The 12,225-nt window shown below is 42.4% G+C and overlaps 1 protein-coding gene across 2 annotated transcripts in view; it reads right to left on the bottom strand.

Annotated features, from left to right (window-relative positions):
- ATP13A4 (ATPase 13A4) overlaps positions 1-12,225 on the bottom strand; it is a 254,996-nt gene that overhangs the window by 87,788 nt on the left and 154,983 nt on the right. For both annotated transcript variants that reach the window (XM_036348287.1, XM_036348288.1), the window contains exons 30-33: positions 6,441-6,614; positions 5,596-5,742; positions 5,301-5,371; positions 5,118-5,198 (exon numbers count right to left, since the gene is read on the bottom strand). In XM_036348287.1, the coding sequence (XP_036204180.1) occupies positions 5,118-5,198; positions 5,301-5,371; positions 5,596-5,742; positions 6,441-6,614 (473 nt within the window). The remainder of the gene's footprint in view (positions 1-5,117; positions 5,199-5,300; positions 5,372-5,595; positions 5,743-6,440; positions 6,615-12,225) is intronic.

The following is a 12,225-nucleotide window of genomic DNA, read 5'->3' as shown; positions in this document are numbered from 1 at the left end:
GTGCACTCGCAGGGGAGGGAGGGTCCCTCAGCCCAGCCTGTGCCCTCTCGCAGTCTGGGACCCCTCGGGAAATAACGACCTGCTGGCTTAGGCCTGCTCCCGGGTGGCAGAGGGCAGGCCTAATCCCTAGGTGCAGCTCCTGGTCGGGCTCAGAGCTGGGCCGATTGGGGAGTTGGGGCGCCGCCCCCTGTCATGCACAGAGCAGGGCGGATTGGGAGGTTGCGATGCCACCCTCAGTCAGCTCAGGGTAGGGCCAATTGCGGGGTTGGGGCACCGGCCCCTGTCACACTCAAGGCAGGGTCGATGGGGAGGTTGCGGCGCCACCCTCTGTCACGCACAGAGCAGGGGCAATCAGGGGGTTGGGGTGCTGCTCCCTGTCACGCACAGAGCAGGGCCGATCAGGGGGTTGGGGAGCTCCCCCCTGTCACGCACAGAGCAGGGTCAATCAGGGGGTTGGGGAGCTCCCCCCTGTCACGCACAGAGCAGGGCCCATCAGGGGGTTTGGGAGCTCCCCCCTGTCACGCACAGAGCAGGGCCGATCAGGGGGTTGGGGCGCCACCACTGTCACACTCAGGGCAGGGCCGATGGGGAGGTTATGGCTCTACCCCATCACACACAGAGCAGGGCCCGTGGTGGGGGTGGGGGGGTTGGGGCACTGCCCTCTATCACCCAGAGAGCAGGGCCAATCAGGGTGTTGGGGCGCTGCCACTCTCACACTCAGGGCAGGGCCGATGGGGAGATTATGGCTCTACCCCGTCACACACAGAGCAGGGCCCGTGGGGTGGGGGGGTTGGGGCGCCACACCCTGTCACACACAGAGCCGCAGGGCGATCATGGGTTTGGGGAGCTCCCCCCTATCAGGCACAGAGCAGGGCCGATCAGGGGGTTGGGGCGCCTTCCCCTGTCAGGAACAGAGCAGGGCCAATAGGGAGGTTGTGGCCCCGCCCCCTGTCACACACAGAGCCACAGGGAGATCAGGGGGTTTGGGCGCTGCCCCCTGTCATGCTGATCCCGGTGCTGGGAGGCATATTACCCTTTTACTATATAGAATAGAGGCCTGGTGCATGGGTGGGGGCTGGCTGGTTTGCCCTGAAGGGTGTCCTGGATCAGGGTGGAGGTCCCCACTGGGGTGCCCGGCCAGCCTGGATGAGGGGATGATAGCTGTTTGCAGCTGGTCACACACCCTTCAGGGTGGGGGTCCCCATTGGGGTGCCTGGCCAGTCTGGGTGAGGGGCTGAGGGCTGTTTTCAGGCTGGGACTGAAGCTCCCAACTGCTCCTTTTTTTCTTTTCTTTTTTTTTTTTTTTTTTTTTTATTCTGGGCCAGCTTTAGCTCTGATGCTCCAGCTCTTAGGCCTCCGCTCCTGAAAGCAGGTATCTGGTTTGTTTGGGTTCTACAATCGAAACTCTGTATCAACTCCAGGTCTGAGATCCCGGCTCCCTGAAAGCTGGTTTCTGGGGTTTTGTTTAGCTTCTATTTTTGTAACTATGTTTCAAACTGCCAGCTCAGAGGCCTGCAGCGGCGGGGAACGTTGGAGTCCTCCGTCACTGAAGCAAGCAAGCCTCATGTTAGTTTCAAGCTGCCTGGCTGCCGGCCGCCATCTTGGCTGACAGCTAATTTCCATATCGCCCTGATTAGCCAGTGGGAAGGGTAGCAGTTGTACGCCAATTACCATGTTTCTCTTTTATTAGATAGGATTGCTGAGAATATGTTGTGTGTTAGATGCTTTAGGCTCCATTTGGTGAAGACTAGAGTGGTCTTGACCAGAGAAGGACTGTGTTAGAATTATTGGTGACCTTTTTTCAAGCTACATCTGACTGCTCTGCTTCCATTTTGATAAGCCACCAATAGAATGGGAGACTTGTAGTTTTCCAAGCAGTTAATGCCATGTCATCACACACTCTGTGAACTCTGGAGTTTTTAGGAAGCAGATTTATAGAGTTTTTAAAAATTCCCACGCATGAGAGTCTGGAAAGCAGAAGACCAGGAGGGCAAGGGGTAGAGGTGGGGGCTGAGAAAACCCAGGCAGGATCTCCCCAGGGTGACCCAAGCCTTAGGCTTACTGGTGTCACCATAGTCCTTTGCTCTGAACAAGGCATTGAGGTTAAATGATTTTATATCTTAAATGGACTCAAATCCATAGAACCTAGGATGTTACAAATACAATTTATCTAAAAAAGAATGTGGATCTCAGTGACTCATTCAATTTGTACTAAATACACTATGAAAACTATAATATTTTAAGTACTTTATTAACTTCTAACTAAATGTTAAACATTGCCTCTCTCCTCTACTCCAACCAACACTTCCTTCCTAAGCATGAGTGTCTATAATTGGAATGTTTTCTAGGAACAGAGCTTGTGAAGGGGATAAAAGTCATGGTATAAAAGCGTGATTTCTGTTCTGACTTTTACTACCCACAAGACCTGAGGAGTAAAAGAGTAGGGTCTCAAAGCAACCCTAATCCCTTTCTCTCTCCTGCCTCCCTCTTGATTCTTCTTTCTCTCTGTTTCAATAATCTCTCTTCTCCTGGAAAGCTTCCACCAGCTTGGGGCTGAGCATTAATAGAATTGCTTTCCTCTGGTACTAACAGGCATGCCCTTTTGCTCAATGGTGTGACAAATGTTGAAAATTAGGTTTGGCCCTGCAGAACCACTGAGCCTAAGGTAAGCATCTCTTTTCCACTCCACATTCAGAGATGTCACACCATTGGATGGAAATCAGCCATGGTGAGAGTAGTTCCATTACAGAAATTGGCAAACTCTACCCATCAAAGCTTTTTTTCCTTCAGAGAGATGGTTTACCAAGAACATAAATTGTTTGGAGCTAATGCCATTAGGAGGTGACTGCTATCTCCACTGCCAGAAAGTTCCCCTTGTCTTTTTAGGAGATTAAACAAAGGAGACAAGAGGAAGCATAGGCTGAGTAAAGAGAAAATGAAGAGATGCTCAATTTAAAAACTGTCTGAATAGGAAGACTATGGGATGGATGGGGAGTGAGTAGACTTGTTCTTCCCATAGAGCCCTGTTTCCATGAGATAAGAGAATTAACTCAAGTGTCCATGAACCTGTTGAGGACAAATTCCAAGAAGAAAACTTGCGTTGAGTTCATGAATGAGTGAAGCTAGGAGCATGAAACCTCCTGGAATAATCTTGCTTTCATTCTGATGCCCTTTGACAAATTCTCTCCATGGTAAAGGTATCTCTTTTCATGCCCTGATTTTTTTTTTTTGCTACTTAAAAGTGAGAACTATGTAAATCTGTGTATTTTCTCTCCTTTCTTGGCTACTTGGAAGGCTAAATAAGAGACTAAATTTAGACTGTGGATTTTCATCATCCATGATTTTTGGGTATTTCCCTTCCTTTATTTCTCATATCATGCCCTTACTTTTCATGCAAGCAGGCCCAAGGAAATTGATATAACTCAACCAGTCAGATTTGTTTTTTAAAAGGTTAGTTTTACACTAAAAAAATGAGGGGAAAAATAGGGATAAAATGTTCCATATTCTATTTATTGTCTTTACCCTCTAAAGAGATAAGCCCATAAAATAAAATGTGCCTATATGTTTATAAGTAGATTATCTCCTCAATTCTTTGTATTTGGAAAACTGTACTCTGTCTTGTTTATTAGATTGTCAAGTTCTTTATTGTGTGGAGCAGATTTAAATTTAATTATGTATGATGTTTATCAAAGCCTGGGCTTGATAAATAGGGACATGTGAGGTGGCTGCACTGATGGAAATCTTTCCTGCAGAAATGGTTTTCTCTACAATATATCTACATTTATCAACTAGATTTCCTAAATGCCCTAGATCAATCTTTTAAAGTTTTGTGCTTAATGCTATTAAATCAATATGTTTTAATGAGTTTGAAAACTTTTTGTACTCAATATAGTAAGCATTGCATCTGAAATCTCATGTAATGATACCATTTCAAAGGCATTTTGCAATATTGTCATAGTCTAGATGCTTGCTTCATTTTTTCATAGTGTTCAATCAAAGAGAAAACTTACAAACAATAGATGAGCAATTCTCAGACTTGGGGTGCATAAGAATTATGAGGGTGCCTGATAAGTAAGCAGTTTCTTCTCTTATCACTACTTCTACCTACTAAATCAGAATTGTGGGAGTGGAGTTCAAGGACCTGTATTTTAAGCACCAAATGTCTTCTTAGCTTTAGAATTAGTGTTTCTGCCTGACCACAAAGAAGGTCAGGCAGATAATGTCCCTAAAATTGGGCAAGAAATGAAGCTGCTTATTAAAATTTTGGGGAAGGCTTGCAGTCGTTTTCTTGCAGATTCACCAGGATTTTCCACTTTGGTTTATAAATGAGGAAAGTGAGGATTCTAGAGCACAGTGAGTTAATGCATAGCATAAGCATTCCTTATGCTACTACCATTATTCTTAACCTATGTGCTACTAGAGATATCATTTTCACAATCGTACAACTATTCTTTTTCTCTAGTCAGTAAATGTCCCTGGGATGATGACTAAGTCTTATTTGTTTTGACATCCCTAGTGTCTTGCAAACTGCCTGGCATATTAGAGGCATTTTGTTAATAGATCCATGAATGCATTCATGTATTCATGTATTCATTCATGTATTCATGTATTCATTCATTCATTCATTCATTCCACAAATATCTGTTGAGCTCCTACCATGAATCAGACACTGTCCCAGGTGCTGCAAATACAGTAGTGAATGACACAACCAACTGAACAAACAAAATCCTCATCTCCAAGGGCTGTTCTTTAAAGTAAAATGCGATCATAATACTGTCTTTGTCTCTCTGAGGATGGGAGGATTAAGAAGCTGATGTTTACTAAATGACTCAAAACTTTTTGGAGAAAAAAATTAAAAAGACAACACAGAGAAAACTATTGTACAATCCTGAAAGAAAGGACCCAATATTATTGGATTGCATGGTTCTTTTAGTCTTTTCTTTTAAATAAGTTTGCCCATGATGTGAACAATTTAGAATATCTCTTCTGATACCAGCAAATGAGCTTGGATTATATGAAGTTGATGAAGCATTATGCCAACAATTCACTGAGCACATGCCATTTGATATTACACTTTCTGCTGGCAGCATTCTCTCAGGGGGTACTGCAAACCTTACCTGACCTCCCGCTCTTCATGGGTCAGACCCAGGCCGAACATATGATGGATGTCATAGCAGGAGTGGCTGTCTTCCAGCAACCTAGGATGCGGTCAGGACAGGAACCACACTTCAGTTCATGGCATGCAACAAATCAGTGTTCTTCCCTTATATCCTGATGCAGACCCAAGAAGTCAGACTTACCCCACTTTCTGAAATCTCTTTTCCAAGTTGTCCCAAACATACCTAATTTTCTGCACTTGGATACATCGTAGCTGCAATGACAAATGTGATAGGAAATATGTCATTCACAAAGTCAAGCTTATCAGGGAAGGGAAAGCTTGTTTAATGAAGGTCCTCACATAGCCCTACCTTTTGTTAATAGATAGCTATAATTCCCAATCCAGCCATGGGGTATTCAAACTTTCATCTAATAAACACTTACATTACTTCTTTTGGCAAAAACTTGCCATAACAATGCAGTCTTAAAATCACTTACTTTTAATTCTGGTTTCAATATGGCATGGTTTATGACAGAGTGGCGATCAGCTACAAGGGGCTCTTCCGGGTTCTTGCTTATAGGAAACTTCAGTGTGGATAAGTAGAGGCAGATCACTTTCTTCCTGATATATCTTTGAAATTCATCCTAGATATGACAATCCAGCCTGTGAAATTCTCAACTGTTATTCAGTAAGGCACTCAATCAACCAAATCCCTGACAAGTGCCAGACCAGTGTTTCCCAAAGTTTGGACCACAGACAAGAGCATCAACATTATCTTGGAAGTTGCTAGAAATGCAAATTTTCAGTCGCACCCAAAACCTACTGAATCAAAACTTCTGGTGTTAAGGCGAACATTCTGTGTTTTAAAGAGCCCTCCAGGTGATTCTGACTTGCACTAAAATTTGAGAACCACTGTGCTGGAGAATAAAGAGAAAAATAGACTTTTCAAGAAAACTTTCTATTTAGAAAATAGTTTCTGGCTACCTCAAAATCACATCTACATGTTTAAATGTCTAGTTTCCCTCAGAATACATACTTTTGAAAGATTGAATGATCATTCCCTTGTTATGTTTCTAAGAGCTGTAACACTGGCAGCCACTGTTCATGTAATTGCTAAGAGCATTGCCAACTATCCTGACATGGTAGAAATTTCCCCAGTCTGACATGCAAGAAATGGCCTTCATTCCTGGGTTAAAATAAGAGATATCAAAGAGATTGCAAAGGTGGTTTTGCCATCTCCTATTTTGGGACAGGAAAATTCTTTAAATGAAGAAAGCTCTCCCCCCTGAAGTGCTAGCCAGTCATTGGTTGTGCCACAAATGCAACACAATAGGGTACCCACAGTTGTCCTTAGCAGAACAGTATCTGCTTCTTGCAAGGGGCACGGGATGCAAGTGGCCCACACTCTCCACTGGGGCCTCCAGTACAACACCAGCATAAGGACCCCACACGTCAGCACCGATGCTACAAGGCAGATGGCTCTGCGAAGACTCTGGGTCTGGTAACCAAACACCTCCTGCAGAGAAATAAAAGATCACTCTATCTTTATTTTTTCACATAAACATATCATTTTGTTCCTAGAAACAGACTTTAGATGTGGGGGTGTTGATGGGGAGAGAAATCTGGCTTTGGCTGGTTGAATTAGATTGATTGCTTACAGCTGTAAGCTGATAGAGTAAAAAAAAAGGGGGGGGGGCTCATTTTACTACCCTGGCATAAGGAACTAAGACATTAGACAGGAAAAGCAAGGAAGGGTCAGAATTATTTGGTTCTATATACATACTCTTAAGAGTCACCACATAATTTTATAAAATATTTCATGCTCTCTACCAGTTCTATTTACATTAAGTATAAGTTTTTTAAAAAGTATTAATATCAATTTACTAGAGGAAGATGATAAAATAATGACAGAATATGATCCACACTTAATTCAAATTCATTCAAATTCAGCTTTGTTTAATGATAACAGGATTGAAAAGAATTGAAAGTATTAACTCTAGTACTTTCTGAACCAGTAGGATGATATAAATTAAGAGATTATTTGTGACATGAAAGACTTTCAAAAGACAGCTTAAAGGTATTCACTCAAAGCATAACTTGATGAAATAGTTCTACATTTAGTAATAGGTTAGTTAATATTTGTTTATTAATTGAATAAAGACTTAAGATGCAATTTTAGGGGAAAACAAGTAGCCCAAAATAATATATTTGTTTGTTTAAAGCCAATTTATAGTTTCCATCTTCTATAATGAAGATTCACAGTACTGTATAGTTTTTTAAATTTTATTTCTAAAACTAGATTTTTCAGACAATAAAATGGTGGTAACCTGGGGATTGATGGGTGGGGAATAAGAGTGATGGTGTCTAAAGGTACAAATCTATAATGAGTACAACAATAGCCATAGAGATTTAATGAACATAGACAATAATATTGTACTATAAGTATGTAATGTGATAAGTATTACATCAGCAACCATACTACAGTATATAAGTATACTAGAGGCCCGGTGCACAAATTTGTGCACCAGTGGGGTCCCTCGGCCTGGCCTGTGGGATTGCGTCGAAATGAAACCAGCTCTCCGACATCCCCTGAGGGGTCCCAGATTGCAAGAGGGTGCAGGCCAGGCAGAGGGACCCCACCAGTGCACAATCGGGCTGGGGAGGGATGTGGGAGGTGGCCAGCCAGGGAGGTATGGCAGGAGGGCTCCAGGGCGTGTCTGGCCGGTCTTGCTCAGTCCCGATTGGCCAGACCCCAGCAGCCAGCTAGCCTACTGTTTGGAGCATCTGCCCCCTGGTGGTCCGTGCACGTCATAGCGAGCAGTTGAGCAGCCTTAGCACATCATTAACATGTTACACTTTGCTTGGTGAACAGACGACTGGACAACTGGACACTTAGCATATTAGGCTTTTATTATATAAGATTAAAGAAACATGCTACCTTAAATTTATACAATATTACCTGTCAAATTTTTCCAATAAAGCAGATTTTTAGTGTATTTGGAAGAGCCTGAGGGATGCTGATTATGAATGACATTGTTGCTATACTATGATTTTAGGTTCTGCTATTATTTGTGTGTGTGTTTTTCTATGACTCTGAACTCCTATGTCCAGATCATAGAGCTGTAATGTCAAGGAGGTAAGTTTTCACTGAGTTTCTGAAGCACTTTCAAATAATAGGATCTTCTGAATTTTATACCAGTTTAGATTATGTTATAATAAATCTCTTGGCTGTATTCTTTGGAAAAGTTTTCATCTTCAATATGGTTATTTTCATTAAGCTTTTCTAATAAGTCTGTGGTAGATGAAGATTTTAATAACAAGCGTTGAAAGCAATCCTTAAACATAGTGGAGAGGTCACAGGCTTAAGAAACAAAAATGTAAACTTAAGTCACCTGCCTGCCAGTTATCAGTTATGTGAACTTAGGTAAATCCTTTCACCTCTAGGGAATCCCAATTTACTCCTATACAAAAAAAAAAAAAGTAGAAATATGTGCCTTACAGGGTACTTATGCTCAAATGAGATAATGTCTCCTCAAGTGCTCTGCAAAGTAATTACAATTTTAAGTTCCTTTCCACTGTTCCTCAGCACTATCACCCACCTGAGGAAAGATGTTCATTAAATTTAGTGATGCAGCCACTGTATTTTGAGATTATTCACACTAAGGTTTAAATGTTACTTAGAAGCATGTGTTCATTCTGCTTTTAAGCATATTTTCAGTTGGTCTCCTTTCTCCCTAAACTTCCTTCTGATTCTATAAACCTGTTTTGGTTTTATTTGTGAATTTACTTATTTATAGTTTTATTAGTTTTATCAAATAAAATGTATGTGCCAGTTCACATATTATGTCATAAATAATTGAAAGTATTAATAACTGTACCAGTAGGAAGATATAAATTAAGAGATTATTTGTGGACATGAAAAACTTTCAAAAGACAGCTTAAAGGTATCACTTATTTTACTAAGTGATATAGAGGGGTTTATTGCCAAAGCCCCCAAGTGTGTGCAAAATAGATGAAGAAGAGTTAGAAATTTTAGTCCAGCTTATAGTAAAAATGACATTTGTAAATGACTTTTCCCCTTTCTGTTTATGTACCCACATCAATGACATTGGTAATCACAATTCTGATTCCTTTCCATTCTTTTTTATACAACAACTTTTTATTTTAAAAAAGGAACTCATAATGCTGGCAAGGCTGCAATGAAAACACTACAGCTACATACTGCTAATAAGCTTATAAATTAGAATAATTATTTAGGAAAAGAAAGGTGACAAGAATTATATCAAATTGTATCAAGAATTATAAGGATGTTTCTATTCCTTGAACCCGTGATTCCATACCCTAAGAAAACACACCCTAAAAAGTACACCTTAAGAAAATATGCATGAAGTAGAAATTTGTGTATATAAGATGTTTGGTGCAGAATTATCTGCAACAACAAAAGTTATTGAAAGAACAAAATGATAACTAATGATGTAGTAAGATGTGAAACATCAAAACAATGGACTATTGAGGAGCCATTAAAAACAAAATGCATAAAGTCAAGGTAAAACAATGGGACATTCTGTGATATAATGTTAAGTGAAGAAAATAAAAAAGAACAGGTTGAATAGATGGAAAACAAAGAACAATATTATGAACTTTAACTCAATTATATCAGTAATTACATTAAATGTAAATGACTTTAATTGTATGATTGAAAGCAAAGATTGTCAGGCTAAAATAATAAAAGAAGAACCACTATGTGCTGTTTACAAGATACATATCCTATCTAATAAAAGAGAAACATGGTAATTAGCGTATGACCGCTACCCTTCCCATTGGCTAATCAGGGCGATATGCAAATTAACTGCCAGCCAAGATGGCGGCTGGCAGCCAGGCAGCTTAAAGCGAACATGAGGCTTGCTTGCTTCAATGACAGAGGACTCCAACGTTCCCCGCCTGCCGCTGCCGGCCTCTGAGCTGCAACTCAAAGCAACTATGTTACAAATATAGAAGCTAAACAAAACCTCAGAAACCTGCTTTAGTCAGCCAGGCTTCAGCCAGCAGGATCGCAACATTGTTTCAAATACAGAAGGTAAACAAAGGCCAGAAACCTGCTTTCAGTAGCGGAGGCCTAAGAGCTGGAGCCAAGCCTCAGAGATAAAGCTGGCCCAGAATAAAAAAGAAAAAGAAAAAAAGTAGCGGTTGGGAGCTTCAGTCACCCGCCAGCCTGAAAACAGCCCTCAGCCCCTCACCCAGACTGGCCAGGCACCCCAGTGGGAACCCCCACCCTGAAGGGTGTGTGACCAGCTGCAAACAGCCATCAGCCCCTCACCCAGGCTGGCCAGGCACCCCAGTGAGGACCCCCACCCTGATCCAGGACACCCTTCAGGGCAAACCAGCGGGTCCCCACCCGTGAACCAGGCCTCTATCCTATATATTAAAAGGGTAATATGCCTCCTGGCACTGGGATCAGCGTGACAGGGGGCAGCCCCCAAACCCCCTGATCTCCCTGAGGCTCTGTGTGTGACAGGGGGCGGGCCACAACCTCCCTATCACCCTGCTCTGTTCATGACAGGGGAAGGCACCCCAACCCACTGATCAGCCCTGCTCTGTGCCTGATAGGGGGGAGCTCCCCAACCCCCTGATCGCCCTGTGGCTCTTTGTGTGACAGGGTGAGGCACCCCAACCCCCACCACGGGCCCTGCTCTGTGTGTGACAGGGTAGAGCCATAACCTCCCCATCGGCCCTGCCCTGAGTGTGACAGTGGCAGTGCCCCAACGCCCTGATCTGCCCTGCTCTGTGTGTGACAGGGGGCGGTGCCCCAACTCCCCTATCGGCCCTACTCTGTGAGTGACGGGGGGAGCTCCCCAACCCCCTGATTGACCCTGCTCTGTGCATGACAGGGTACAGAGCCCCAACCTCCCTGATGGGCCCTGCTCTGTAAGTGACAGAGGGGAGCTCCCCAACCACCTGATTGGCCCTGCTCTGTGCATGACAGGGGGTGGCACCGCAACCTGCCCATCGACCCTGCCTTGAGTGTGACGGGGCAGTGCCCCAACCCCCCAATTGGCCCTACCCTGAGCATGACTGAGGGTGGCATCACAACCTCCCGATCCGCCCTGCTCTGTGCATGACAGGGGTGGTGCCCCAACTCCCCAATCAGCCCTGCTCTGAGCCCGACCAGGGGCTGCACCTAGGGATTGGGCCTGCCCTCTGCTACCAGGGAGCAGGCCTAAGCCAACAGGTCATTATCTCCTGAGGGGTCCCAGACTGCGAGAGGACACAGGCCGGGCTGAGGGACCCCGTCTTCCCCCCGAGTGCACAAATTTTTGTGCACCGGGCCTCTAGTTTTAAATATAAAGAAGCAGAAATTAATTATTTAAAAGAAGCAGATAGCGTAAAAGGAGGAAAAAAGGGGAAATGTGCCATGCAAAGACTATCAAAAGAAAATTGGTACAGCTATATTCATATCAGATAAAATTGACTTTAGGGAAAGAAATATTATGGGAAAAAGGACATTTCATAAGCTAAATGATCAACAGGAAGACAATAATCCTAAATTTTTGTGCACCTATAAACATAATTTCCAAATTTATAAAGTAAAATTGATAGGAATTAAATCCATTCTCATCATTTCTCAATAACTGATAAGACAAGTTGTCCTAGTTAACAAATACAGAAAATCACAGCCCCAAACTGCATGATTCAAATTATTTTCAAGTACACATAACGTATTTACCTAAATTGACTGCATTATGTAATGATGGTATTATAATTAAATTAGAAATTAACAGAATGATAACTTTAAAATTTTCAAATGTTTGGAAACGAAGAAACATATTTCTGAACACAAGTGAGTCAAATAAAAAATTACAACAAACATTAGGAAATATTTTGATCTGAATGAAAATAAAAATTGACAATAGGGCCCCAAACTTCAAACATCTAAAAATACATTAACAGAAGAGAGATAAATAAATGTTGTGTTTACATACAATGGAACACTAAAAAACAATAAAAAAGAATGAACTTCTGACAAACACAACATTTCAGATATTATATTGAGTAAATGAAGTATCATAAAGCAATGCACAATTCTACTTAGATCAGTTCAAATTTAGCAAAACTGAAAGTTATTAAGA

Source organism: Myotis myotis, unplaced genomic scaffold, assembly GCF_014108235.1.
Source record: "Myotis myotis isolate mMyoMyo1 unplaced genomic scaffold, mMyoMyo1.p scaffold_m19_p_2, whole genome shotgun sequence".
NCBI classification, from domain to species: Eukaryota; Metazoa; Chordata; class Mammalia; order Chiroptera; family Vespertilionidae; genus Myotis; species Myotis myotis.
The sequence above is the reverse complement of the archived record's forward strand: the minus strand, read 5'-3'. Positions and strand labels throughout refer to the sequence as shown.